Source organism: Balaenoptera ricei, chromosome 21 (genome assembly GCF_028023285.1).
Source record: "Balaenoptera ricei isolate mBalRic1 chromosome 21, mBalRic1.hap2, whole genome shotgun sequence".
Lineage (NCBI taxonomy): Eukaryota > Metazoa > Chordata > Mammalia > Artiodactyla > Balaenopteridae > Balaenoptera > Balaenoptera ricei.
This window is the reverse complement of record NC_082659.1, coordinates 30,484,254-30,496,652: the sequence shown is the minus strand read 5'-3', so window position 1 is coordinate 30,496,652 and position 12,399 is coordinate 30,484,254. Positions and strand designations below refer to the sequence as shown.

The 12,399-nt window shown below is 45.6% G+C and overlaps 1 protein-coding gene across 1 annotated transcript in view; it reads right to left on the bottom strand.

Annotated features, from left to right (window-relative positions):
• Positions 1-12,399, bottom strand: part of ZMAT4 (zinc finger matrin-type 4) — a 345,324-nt gene that overhangs the window by 148,946 nt on the left and 183,979 nt on the right. Inside the window, exon 4 of the mRNA XM_059909471.1 lies at positions 6,132-6,288. Within this exon, the coding sequence (XP_059765454.1) occupies positions 6,132-6,288 (157 nt within the window). The remainder of the gene's footprint in view (positions 1-6,131; positions 6,289-12,399) is intronic.

Here is a 12,399-nt window from a genome sequence, read left to right as displayed (position 1 = left end):
ATAAAAACAGCTTCATTTCCTAAGCAAACAGAGCAAAACATTTCCTGAGCTCTACGTGGCCCTGTGATTAGCACTTTGCATTTATTAATCAGATCCTATAATCATTGTGGAAAGCCTTTGATATAAGTAACAGCATTAGACCCATTGTACAGATTGGGAAAGGGCAGTCCGGGCAGGTGAAGTCCTCAGTCAGTAAAGGGTGGGGTCTGACTGACCTGCTTAATATCACAGGACAAAGTCAGCAGCAGTTTTGCACAGCGAAGTAATAAGTTATACTTGGGGGTAAGGCCCTGATACAAAGATATACCTCCTTCCCTCAGGCAAGTCTCTGAAAACAGTCATGTCAGTGTTCCCTATGTTGAATTTGAGGCTCCCCAAGGTGAAATAAGTAAAATATACATAAAGGAGTGTCCTGTTTGGCTAAGTATTTACTTAGCCCAGGTGTGTTAGTTTCCTCTGGCTGCTGCCACAAAGTACCACAAAATTAGTGGCTTAAAGCAACACAGTTTTACTGTATCACCATTCTGGAGGTCAGAAATCTTAATTCCATAGGCAACGTCAGTTGCCCCTTGCCATGTAACACATGTTCACAGGTTCTGGGGATTCGGAAGTGGACACATTCGGATACACTATTCGGTCTCCTGCAGGCAGTGACAGTACCCTTGGGGCGCCACCAATGGCAGACCTGCAGCCACTGAACACATACCCCTACAGGGCGCCCAGGCAGCTACCGGGAAAACCCAGCACCGCTTACGGCACAGGAGCCCAGAACGGAGCCGCCCACCTGGCTCCTCATCCTCCCCTGCTCTGCTGGAAGTGCTTCCCCTTCACCTACAGACTCGGCTCCTGTGACGGGCCTCCAGGGCCAATCCCTGCCTTCTGTGAGCAGGTTTACAGCAACCTTCTAGCCCCTTGTGTTTCCACTCTGATCGCACAGCTCCTTCCATATACCTGAGATTGGCACTCCCTTCTGGGCCTTCATTCTGGTGTCTGGTTCCTTGTTTGATCCTTCAGAGACATTGAGTTCTTGTCTTTTCTTTCTTTTTTTTTTTAATAAATTTATTTACTTTATTTATTTATTTTTGGCTGCCTTGGGTCTTTGTTGCTGCACGCGGGCTTTCTCTAGTTGCGGCGAGCGGGGGCTACTCTTCGTTGCGGTGCGCGGGCTTCTCATTGTGGTGGCTTCTCCTGTTGCAGAGCATGGGCTCTAGGTGCACGGGCTTCAGTAGTTGTGGCACGCGGGCTCAGTAGTTGTGGCTTGCGGGCTCTAGAGCGCAGGCTCAGTAGTTGTGGCGCATGGGCTTAGTTGCTCCGCGGCATGTGGGATGTTCCCGGATCAGGGGTCAAACCCGTGCCCGCTGCATTGGCAGGCAGATTCTTAACCACTGCGTCACCAGGGAAGCCCGAGTTCTTGTCTTGAAAAAGATTTACTGTCACCTCTATTTGCTTGCCAGTCCTCAGTCCCAGATGCAGAGTCCTGCCCTCGGCTGGTGGCTGTGTCTCTCTCCGTCTGACAGGTTTCCTAAACGCCAGAGCCTGTTTGTGTCCTCGGCTCCGTGGCCACCCCCTTGCCCCTGAGTTCACAGTCCCTGCTCCCCCGGCCCACCAGCACCAGCACTGCCCCCCTCTCCTGGGCCAGGCCCCGCCTTGGTTCACGGAACTCATCCCAGAAAGGTCCGTCTCCAAGGAGACCCAATCCCGGGCACCCTTATGCTCCTCCCAAGGCAGAGTTTGAATAACCCCATGTTAATAATAATCAGGACGTCAGAGGCTCTGAGAGAGGAAAGGGGTCAGGCTGCCTACTACCCCCCATCAACTCACCAAAGGCTCACCTGGGAAGAACACAAGACCTTCTAATTTTCAAAGCACTTTTCAACCTATCATTTGCTCTGTAAAAGGGCCAGTGAGGTAAATGCATCCAGTATAAGAAATAGACGACTGATGGGAAAACTAAGGTTGAAAAGTATGTGGAGCTACTAAAGGAGATGCGACGAGACAGAGCCAGGGCCTCACTTCCTGTCTCCTGACTCCCAGGCTAGGATTTCTTCTGCCATATTATGTCAGTGGGTCAAGCCTGTAGGTAGCATCCGCTGAGAATCTCAGGGTTGGAAGGTCTTTAAATGTCATCCAGGCTAACCATGTAATCTAGGGACATTAAGTGTCCTCTAGGCTAGTGTCATGATGGTGGCAGCCCCTCAGGAAATGCCCTGCCAAGTGGTCAGCCAGCCTCTGCTTCAAAAGCAGCCCCCAGACACACAGCTCACCTTTGAGTGTCTCTGAACATTAATAAAGCCTTCCTTATCTTGAGCTCAGATCTAACCCCCTAATGTCTACCTACTCATTGGTTGAATCTGTTGCACCCAGGCACACACATGCATGCGTGCACACACACACATGCATACACACACACACGCACACAACAGGGAAGAGCCAAACTGGACTACCTGTTGGATCTGTTTCTTTTACCGTAACCTTTGCTTTCCGCTGCTTTTGTTCATTAAAAGGGTACTGTCTGTACATAATTGCCTGCCTTGGGGAACCCTGCCCCTCTGCCTGAATGTTAAACGGAAGTGCCTTTGTTCAGGGAAACTCTGGACCCTGTTCCACCTACAGATGGCTGCAAGAAAGAAGAAATGAACACATCCCCTCCCGGAGGCTGGCCATTCCAGGGGATAGTTGCATAACTTATGGCCTTCTTACTTTACTTCCTCATCTTCTTCCTTTCTCTGTGCTATAAAATAAACTGGCATCCAAACCCCGATAAGATGGTTATTTTGAGACTTTAGTCTGCCATAATCTCGGTCTGGCGGCTTTCGTATTCCCTGCCTCAACACCTTGTCTCCGATTTATTGGCCTGTCGTGCGGCGAGCAGAGAGAACTTGGACCCGGTAACACACACACAGCATGACTGTTTCCCATGACTGCCTTCTGAGCAATCTCTTTTCCGTGCTAAACAACCCCACTCCCTTTCCTCTCCCTCCAGTGAGAGGATTTCCATGCCCTTCACCATTCTGGCCTCTGTCCTCTGAGTCACCTCGAAACGCTTCCCACAGTGTGGCAGTGACACGACCACGGCAGCCTCAATCTAGCCTCCGAGCTGGGCAAGACCTCCACGCTGGAATCTGCCAAGGTTTGGAGAACGTGGTGGGTCCCGAGTCCTCATCACGCTCTCATCTTACAGAAGGATCTAGAAAAGCGTGAACTGGAGCAGAGATTCCACAACACACTAACAAACAAGATCCGGAACTGGGTTTTGTTCTAGTGGTCCTATCAAGCATTTCAGAAATTCTAGTAAATACACGTCCATCTGGAATTCCAGGCAACCCAAACCTAAACTATGTGATTCTGCAGGATCCCCAGCTGATGCTTGATCAAAGCACATCCTGAGTAGGAGGAAAGGTAATGATTCCCGGATACCAACTGCTCGCCCTCATCAGATGGAGTAGCTCAGAGAAGCAATGAGCTGTGCTTCAATTATTCCTGCCCAGAAATCGCCGCCGTTCAGGAGCCTCTTATTTCTGGAGCGGAGGCTTCAGCAGCACACCTGAGCAGGGAGATTGCTTCTGAATTCAGTTGTTTGGGATTTATATGTTGTTTTTTCCTTTTGTTTTCATGATAGAAGTAATGCCAAGCCAATCTGGTTGATTAGGCAGAGCAGTTCCTAGATGGGCAGAGGACGGTGAACCTTCGGGCACCACTGCTGGGTTCGGCCGCAGGCAGCAAGGGCAGATGGCAGGCAATCCCGACTCCGCTCAAGGAGCAGAAGGGGTTGCACTTGGGGGCTCAGGAAGCCCGTGGCCTGGGTATTCTTTTCTGCTGCCTCTTGGTCCTTATCGTGCATTTGCAGTAACTGCATTTTGCTGGAGACCAAGCCTCAACCTCTATCCTAGGTCTGGCAAACCGGGTTCCTGATGTGTCCTTATACTTGGTTTCCAGCCCAGCACTCTGGTCTAAAATGACGGTGCCCTGCCATGCTCTGAACAGCCTTTTCTTTCCCTAGAGCCCCAGGACTGCAGCCAGCACCCTGCTACCACCTGCCCGACTTTCTTGATGCTGGAACCCTGCTTGAGTCTCAGCACGATCTCGGTACCCAGAATCTCCATTGCTGGATTCCACCCTCCTATCAGGCCCTCCACCCCTGTCCTGTGCCTCAGGACGTAATGCTGACCCTCTGCTTACACTTGTACCTAATGACTCACCTCCCTCTAGGAGGACACATTGCTTTCTTTGCTCCCTGCCAGCAGCTGGGTTCACAACAACGCCAGCGCAGGGACCAGTGTAGCTTCCCAGGCTCTCCAGTTCTGTCTGAAGTTACCATGTTCCAAGATCCTTTCTGCTCAAAGCAGCTTTGGAGGAGAATGGATGAGAGGTTACGCTGCAGAAAGGGAGATGCTGGGAAAAGACAACCAGCATCTGTTTCCATAGCCCAAGCCACGAGCTATGAGTGCTACCTTCCCCCCGCCCACCCCCATTCCCTCCTCACCCACCCAGCGCCTTGATGCCTGTCACAGCGAGGACTGGGCCAGCTCCGTGGATGCCAAGACTAAGTCATTAAGGAAACACTGCACTTCAAGTATTTTAGATCTTTTTCCTTTGGGATATATTGATGGCAACTAACAACGCTGAGGATAACTCAGAAAAACAAACTGATGCTTGGTTATCTTAAGGACGTATTGAAATTCACAAAGCACTATTTTTTTTTGCCTGGTGGTGATTTTTTTTACAGAAATAATAACTCCCATTTGCTAATTAATGTGATAAACAAAGATATAGCTTCTTCTCTTCCATCACCACCCCCAAAATTAATTTTAACAGCAATACTAAGCTTAGGCAGAGAGAACAAATGGGCTAGTTACACATTCATGGAGAACAGATAAAAACTTTCCAGTGGTTGTTTCTTTGAGGTGTCTATTTTAAGAGATTTGAGAGGGAGTAGGTTACAAGGTGAGTATCCAACCTTTTAGAGAGCAAAAATCAAGAGTTTCCACCAAGTGCCTGCTTATCAAATGTCAACACACAGAATGTGCCTAAATCAAGCTGAGCTTGTCTCCAAATTCCACGTGTTTTGCAACGCCATCCTATATCTGAACGTCATAGCCACCTTTACAAAAACAATAGTCTTTAGTTCAACTAAGTAGAAAAATGCAGTGAAAAGATTCCTTGCTCGTCTCCAAGTGAAAGCAGATATCTTTCTTAAGAAAAACACCAGTGAGGAGAAAAGCCAACTATTGTTTTAGACTCTCTTCAATTTCAAAAATACCATTGAAAAAATAATTACACCCACGATTTATGCATGATTCATTAGGCAGCCAGATACAATGCACTGCTACCTTGTAATTGCACTGAAAAAGTCAACATCATGAAATATACCCTCAACTTCTTGGGATTATCACCTAGTCTAGTAACATCTTTGCCACAATGTACATCTTGTCCAAAGAATCTATCTTGATTAAATGATAACAGTAGTAATTTAGTTCTATGACTTAATAGACTTCTGAAGAATTTTTTTTTTGTTACTTCTGAAGAACTAGAGGGTCAAATGATCTGTTATCAATGTTTAAGCTTTTTATTGTGAAAGTTAATAGGCTTGAATCACAAGATTCCCTACACAGATGACTGAAATGTCACCTGGGGGGAGGGGGTGGGTGCACCCCGGGTGTCAGCACATGAAAGTGTTTTTAAAGTCTCCCATTTTCCTCCTCCCTATCCCCATGAAGATAAGAACATTAACCAGGAGTAAGTAGGGAAGCAATACGTGTACAATACACTATCCATCACCCCTACTGATTACAGACCAAAACTAGAAAGGACAGTGTTCCTTACATAATAGATAGATTATCTTACATGATATACGATAAATATGACAGACAACATCTTGCAGGATGGAAACAGCCATTCAGAAGATGCAAACTGCTGAATTACGAATCTGAAGGCTCCAGGTTGAGAGAACCAGCCCTTGGATTTAACAGTCTTATGACAGCACAAGTTCCACTGGGCTGGCTACCTGCTCACCCTTTGGGTTTTCCTCTCATCCACTCTCATTCTGGCAGCCACCCGTGAAGAGGGAGCCTGACGAACGGGATGGGCACTGGATTTCGGTGTCTCCCCGCCATCACTGTTCAGACACCTACCTGTGGTCGTTAATGGGGTTTTCTCTCCTAGTAACAGTTTTAACCTCTTGGCATGGATTTTGCCTTGATAATGTGAGTCGGCCACCACTGCGGAGGTGAAGGACATGTTACAGAGGGTGCAGCACTTGTTTTTATCCACCATGTCGGCATCACTTCCCTGTGAGGGAGACAGATGAAGAGAACATTAGAGAGAGCCCCAAGGCCTCTGAGGTTTTTGTCCCATTCCGTTCTGTCGCACGTGAAACTTGCCACAGACTTTCTTCTTGCAATGTCTGTATTGTCTTTGCTCTGCAATCTCTTTTTTCTTCTCCATGATAATCATCATCAAAACTTTCTCAGTTACTAACTTCAACCTATATTTAATAGGGACCACTACTGCTGGGCACTGGGAACACAGGACGAATGGGCGGATATGAACCTACCCGCAGAAAACCAAGGCCCACAGCAGGTGAAATCACAGTGGCTCTGGCACCGGGAGGAATGGGGTCTCTCACTGCATCCATTATACGCATCAAAGTAAGTAAAATATCAGAGTTCACATGGCCTGAATTATTTAGCAAAAATTATCATTTGGCATTCAGCTCTGCCTTTGACCCACTTTAGTCTCACCAGGATACGTGGTCCCATGTTCAAGATTTTTTTAAAGATTTCTTTAAGGAAATGAATATTTTTCATAATTAACTTGAGTCTATATCATAAAGCTATGGTGAGCATGCTGGCTGAATTTTCCAAGAGAGTTTTTGCCATTTTCCTTTCCTTAAGGACAGGTGATTCATTAACTGCGGCACAAAATACTTAAATCCAGCTTGATTTTTATTCCTTTGTAAGACTTCACGAAAATGAATAATGATTTGGAGAAAATAAATCCTTTGTCAGACCATGTGACCTGTCTATTGTGCTCACAGATCATCAATTACTTATATTCTGTGAGGGGGAAGATTAATCCATGGGCTCCCCTCGTGCCTAGTTAGAAATTGAAGGTAAAGAAGACTCTCAGATAAGGAGTTAATCTATTCCTTAGGGGAACGGCAGTAGCAAAGCATCTCTTTATTAAAACAGCAGCCTTGGGTGAGTATCTTGCCCCACAATGGCCCCTTCTCCTATTCCCGGCAGGCCCAAGGAGTGCAATTTAAAATAAAAAGGAATGAAATTGGGTCATCTGTAGAGACATGGATGGACCTAGAGACTGTCACACAGAGTGAAGTAAGTCAGAAAGAGAAAAACAAATATCGTATATTAACGCATACGTGTGGAATTTAGAAAAATGGTATACATGATCTTATTTTGCAAAGCAGAAATAGAGACACAGACGTAGAGAACAAATATATGGATACCAAGGGGGGAAGGCAGGGTGGGATGAATTGGGAGATAGGGATTGACATTTATACACTATTGATACTATGTATAAAATAGGTAGCTAACAAGAATGTACTGTATAGCACAGGGAACTCTACTCAATGCTCTGTGGTGACCTAAATGGGAAGGAAATCCAAAAAAGAGGGCATATAGGTATACATATAGCCGATTCACTTTGTTGTACAGTAGAAACTAACACAACATTGTAAAGCAACTATACTCCAATGAAAAATTTTTTTAAATAAAATAGCATGGGGATGAGGATGAGGGTGGGGATGGGACTGAGAAAGGGAATTCTGTATTTTTCTGCATAATGATAAGATGTCCAGACTGCTGGAGAGTGCTGCCTTGCAAGTTATGTGGCAGTTAGAAAACTAACTCCTTCCTTCTTAAGGCATTCATTGGTAATATGGCTGACAATTGGCAGGCGATCTTGGGAGGAGCAGGGTGTGTGTGTGTGTGTGTGTGTGTGTGTGTGTGAGTGTGTGTGTGTGTGAATGTACCAGGAGGCTGGCCCGCAGTTCGGGGACCGGGAAAAGGGAGAGATGCCATAAGAGTCTCTGAGATTTGGAGTCCCACTTACAACCATTTATTCTCTTGACCTTAGCATTTAAATCTTAGCATCTCCGCAGCCCCCTTACCACAGCTAATGAGTGAGGTTGAAAGAAATGTACTGCTAGGGGCTGGGGTGGGGGTCAGTGAAAGGAGATGGAGTCTATGGAGAGGGGAGGGGCTCCCCGAAAGGGGTCTCCTAGAGAGGCACAAACCTCAGGGCAGGACGTCTGGGTAGACATCGAGGTTGGACTCACCGAGTGTACCCCTGCTGAGGGTTTCAAGCCGAGGTTTTCTCCTCAATACAAAACCAAAAAGGGACTTCCCTGGCGGTCCAGTGGTTAAGGCTCTGCGATTCTACTGCAGGGGGTGCGGGTTCAATCCCTGGTCGGGGAACTAAGATTCTGTATGCCTTGTGGCACAACCAAAAAATTTATTTTTAATTTAAAAAGGAATAAAAATAAAAAACCAAAATGAAGTCATAAATACTTGTACCCCTTTGTCTGGTCTACTGTGGAGCTGACTGGACCAGGCAGGAAATACGAGAAGAGTTGGCTTCCCCGCATCGACCTCACCAGCCAAGCCCAGGAGATGCCCCAGATCTATGTATGGGGTAGAGCTAGGAATACTGGGAAATACAAATCAGGGAGTTACTGAAGGCTTTGAGCCCAATAAATGAGGAGTGGGCAGCTCGGGAGGACTGAGAGACACAAACTGGCACTTTCCCACTCTGTGTGAGAGGATATTTGTCCTACATTTGGGGCAGGGGAGAAAGGAAGGTTGTCAAGGTGAAAGTGGTTGCTTGATTTACCCGTTTTCACCTACTTATGCATAATATGGGTCAAAGCACCTAATTTTTTTCTTAAAATTAGGCAGAAGATCATAAGCCAAAGCTTAACTCACAAGCTACACCTATTTAGATCACGTGCATCCCTCCTGCCTCTTTCTAGCAAAATTGCCGGCCCAGCCTGTCCCTCTCTCCCTGGAGTTCTAAGGTGGAGACATTTCTACGGAAAGTGGCTGCTGTCATTATATAAAGTGTATTCAGAACTAGTTTCTGGGGCAAAGGACAGCCCTCAAACTGTATAATGACCAGTGGGTTTATGGTATTCATTCACCCAACACATTTTTAAGGACCTCCTAAATGTGCGAGATGCTGTGTTAGATGAATATAACACTACTCCTTGTTATTAAGGAGGTTGGGACCAGGAGAATTGGAGAAGGCAGGTATAAAATGAAAGGAAAATATTGTAATCAAAGACATATAGTCTCCTATTGGACCCACGCTCTCCCAATTGTAAGGTAAAAAGACTAGTAATGTAAATGAGCCTATTTCTGTGGATTTTCATCTTCATGCCTTTCTTGTGCCTGGAATGTCCTTCCTCGTCATTTCCTGTCTAATCTCCTCTTTCCAGAACCTGTTTTCATGACCCAGGTTAACCATCACTTCTTGAGATGAAGCTTCTTCTGTCTCCCTCTACTGTCCTGCAGAAGTGGGCACTGATCTTAGGGTCCTCTGTGTGTCCTGTACATACTTCTCTTAGAATAGAGCACTGAGTCGTGATATTTATTTGTTTTCATATTTGTTCCCCTTGTGAGGAAGAAGGACATTGCTAAGGTCAAGGAAATTGATACTGAGGCCCCAGCTTTTAGCACAATGCTTGCCACACAGTGGGACCTGCAGATATTTACTGAATGAATGGAGGAGTTGAGGGTTGGTTTGTGAGGTTAGTAAATTGCATGCCATAAGAAGTCAAAAGAGGAGACAGGTAATGCAAGGAGGTCTATGGTCAGCCCAGATCTTTCAGACTAACAGGAAGTTGGCCAGAAAAAGAACCAGAATTTTCAACAATTTGTAAACTAACTTGAGGGTTCAACTAGGGCAACATTTTCCAAAAATTTATGTTTGTTTCATCATGGTTTTAATATATATTCTTCGATTTCTGCTCTGCTGGGCAATCTCATTCACATCACAATATAGAACAGCGGTCCCCAACCTTTTTGGCACCAGGGACCAGTTTCGTGGAAGACAATTTTTCCATGGACCGGGGTTGGGGGGGGGATGGTTGTGGGATGATTCAAGGGCATTGCATTTATTGTGCACTTTATTTCTATTATTATTACATTGTAGTATATAATGAAATAATTATACAACTCACCAGAATGCACCATCAGTGGGAACCCTGAGCTTGTTTTCAATTGCCACTCACTGATAGGGTTTTGATATGAGTCTACAAGCAATTGATTTATGATGGTCTCTGTGCCATGAAACCTCTCTGCTAATGATAATCTGTATCTGCAGCCGCTCCCCAGCGCTAGCATCACCGCCTCAGCTCCACCTCAGATCACCAGGCATCAGATTCTCATAAGGACCGCGCAGCCTAGATCCCTCGCATGCGCAGTTCACAGTAGGATTCGCGCTCCTATGAGAATCTAATGCCGCCGCTGATCTGACAGGAGGCGGAGCTCAGGCGGTAACGCGAGCGATGGGGAGCGGCTGTAAATACAGATGGAGCTTTGCTGGCTTGCCTGCCGCTCACCTCCTGCTGTGCGGCCCCATTTCTAACAGGCCATGGACCGGTACCATGGACCCCTGATATAGAAGAATCAAAGAATAATAGAAGCAGAGAACCAACTGTTATGCAAAATATATCATGGGATGTAATTATGCCATCATTGCAGAAGAGGGTCAAAGAAAGTGTAGCTGTCTGACAAGAGAGGGGCTGGGATGCCCTGAGAAGTTAGGCAGATTTTGAGGCCCACAGGACATCTTCTATAGGATATTTTACTAAAGAGGTCAGTGTGACTCACATGATGCCACCATCTCTGATTCCTCTAATGACCCTGGTGGAGATGCAACTACTCAGAAAGAATCTCAATATTAACCAAGGGCCTGGAAACTGCTGGAATTTAATTGTGTGTTCCTGGCTATCTACATCCTAAATTCATAGCTCCTTGCAACTACAGATCATAGCATTGTTCCTAGAGTCTCCTACTGCCCCCCAGAGCCCTGCTCTTCTATGGCTCAGGGGAGAAATTCCCTAAAAGTTGATGAACTGACCTCAGTGAACACATTTAAGGTTTCTGGCTTAAAGAATTGAGAATGGCCCCCAACTACCAAGTAAATTAAGGGGAGTCCAAGATTGTCTTAAAATATGGTTTTCAAACTGGAGGTAAACATTCAGTGGGACTTTTTCAATGCAGTATCCACATGGCTGAAAGAAAAAGAAATTGTGGAGGGTCCTAAGGCTGCCTAGTCAAAGCATTTTGCAAAGTTAAGAACTTTTCAGAAGAATTCCATCTAGGTGAAAAAAACCTGGCTGACTAGGCCAGAAATCTAGTCCCAAAATTCTGTTTTCTTTTTTTGTACTTTTTTTTTTTTTTTACTTAATTCAAATAACTTTCTTCATTCTCCTTTACTTTAAGTGAGTGTAAAAAGTCTGAGAGAGAGACTTTTACTTCAGAATGTCAGAGTGAGGAATGCTGTGAAATTGTTCCCTGGCAAAATAACCATAACCAGTGAAAATTCTTTTTTTTAAAAAAAACCCTTTAAAGTCTCTGAAAATTATCCTAAGAGCAAACACTAAATTAAAAAATATATATCTATTTGAGAAAATATACTAACTCTCAGTAAGAACAGTGAGAGTCTATGGCACTTCAGAGACAACCTCTCCCTCCCTACTGACCCCCCAGTTCAGCATGAAAAAAGGTCCACTCTGCTGTGTGTGGTCAAGAAATTAGTGTTCCCTCTCCCATCAGCTCCCCATTAAGAGATATCAAGAAGAACAGATCACCAACACATCCCCTTTAGCTCCAAGCTGTAGAAACTAAATTCCTGGCAATGTAGCCCAGACAGAGATCAGGTACTCTCTTCCTCACTCTTATTCATAGGACAGAAGCTCTTTCCCTGGCATAGCAGGCCAAGAATATTGGAACCATGATTGGCCATGCCCCAGTTTGCTTGGAGGACAGAGGTTCTGTGCCAGGGGAAACAAGCTAAGAAGACCAGAGGCTGCCACCTCTGCCCAGATAATAAAGCAGAGCTGTCACTCTGAGAAAAGCAGTGGCTCAGAGATTTTTCCATAAGAACAGAGTGGGGAGAGGGGCTGTAAGAACAGAGAGCTCCTAAACTCTCCCCAGAGGAACTGACTGAGTTTGAAATAGAGTGTGGGAAAGTTTATGCTAAAGGAAGCTCTCAAAAACAATGGAGGTTTTGGTGGTAAGCAACTAAGAGAAAGCTGATAGCTCCATCTGAGCAATAAGCTAAACCATAGCCCAGCTAGTTTATCAGAAAGAACCAGGGAAACAGACAGCTAAAGCGAGCCTTCCCGGAGTGAGAACAAACTTCAAAGACTTGCCT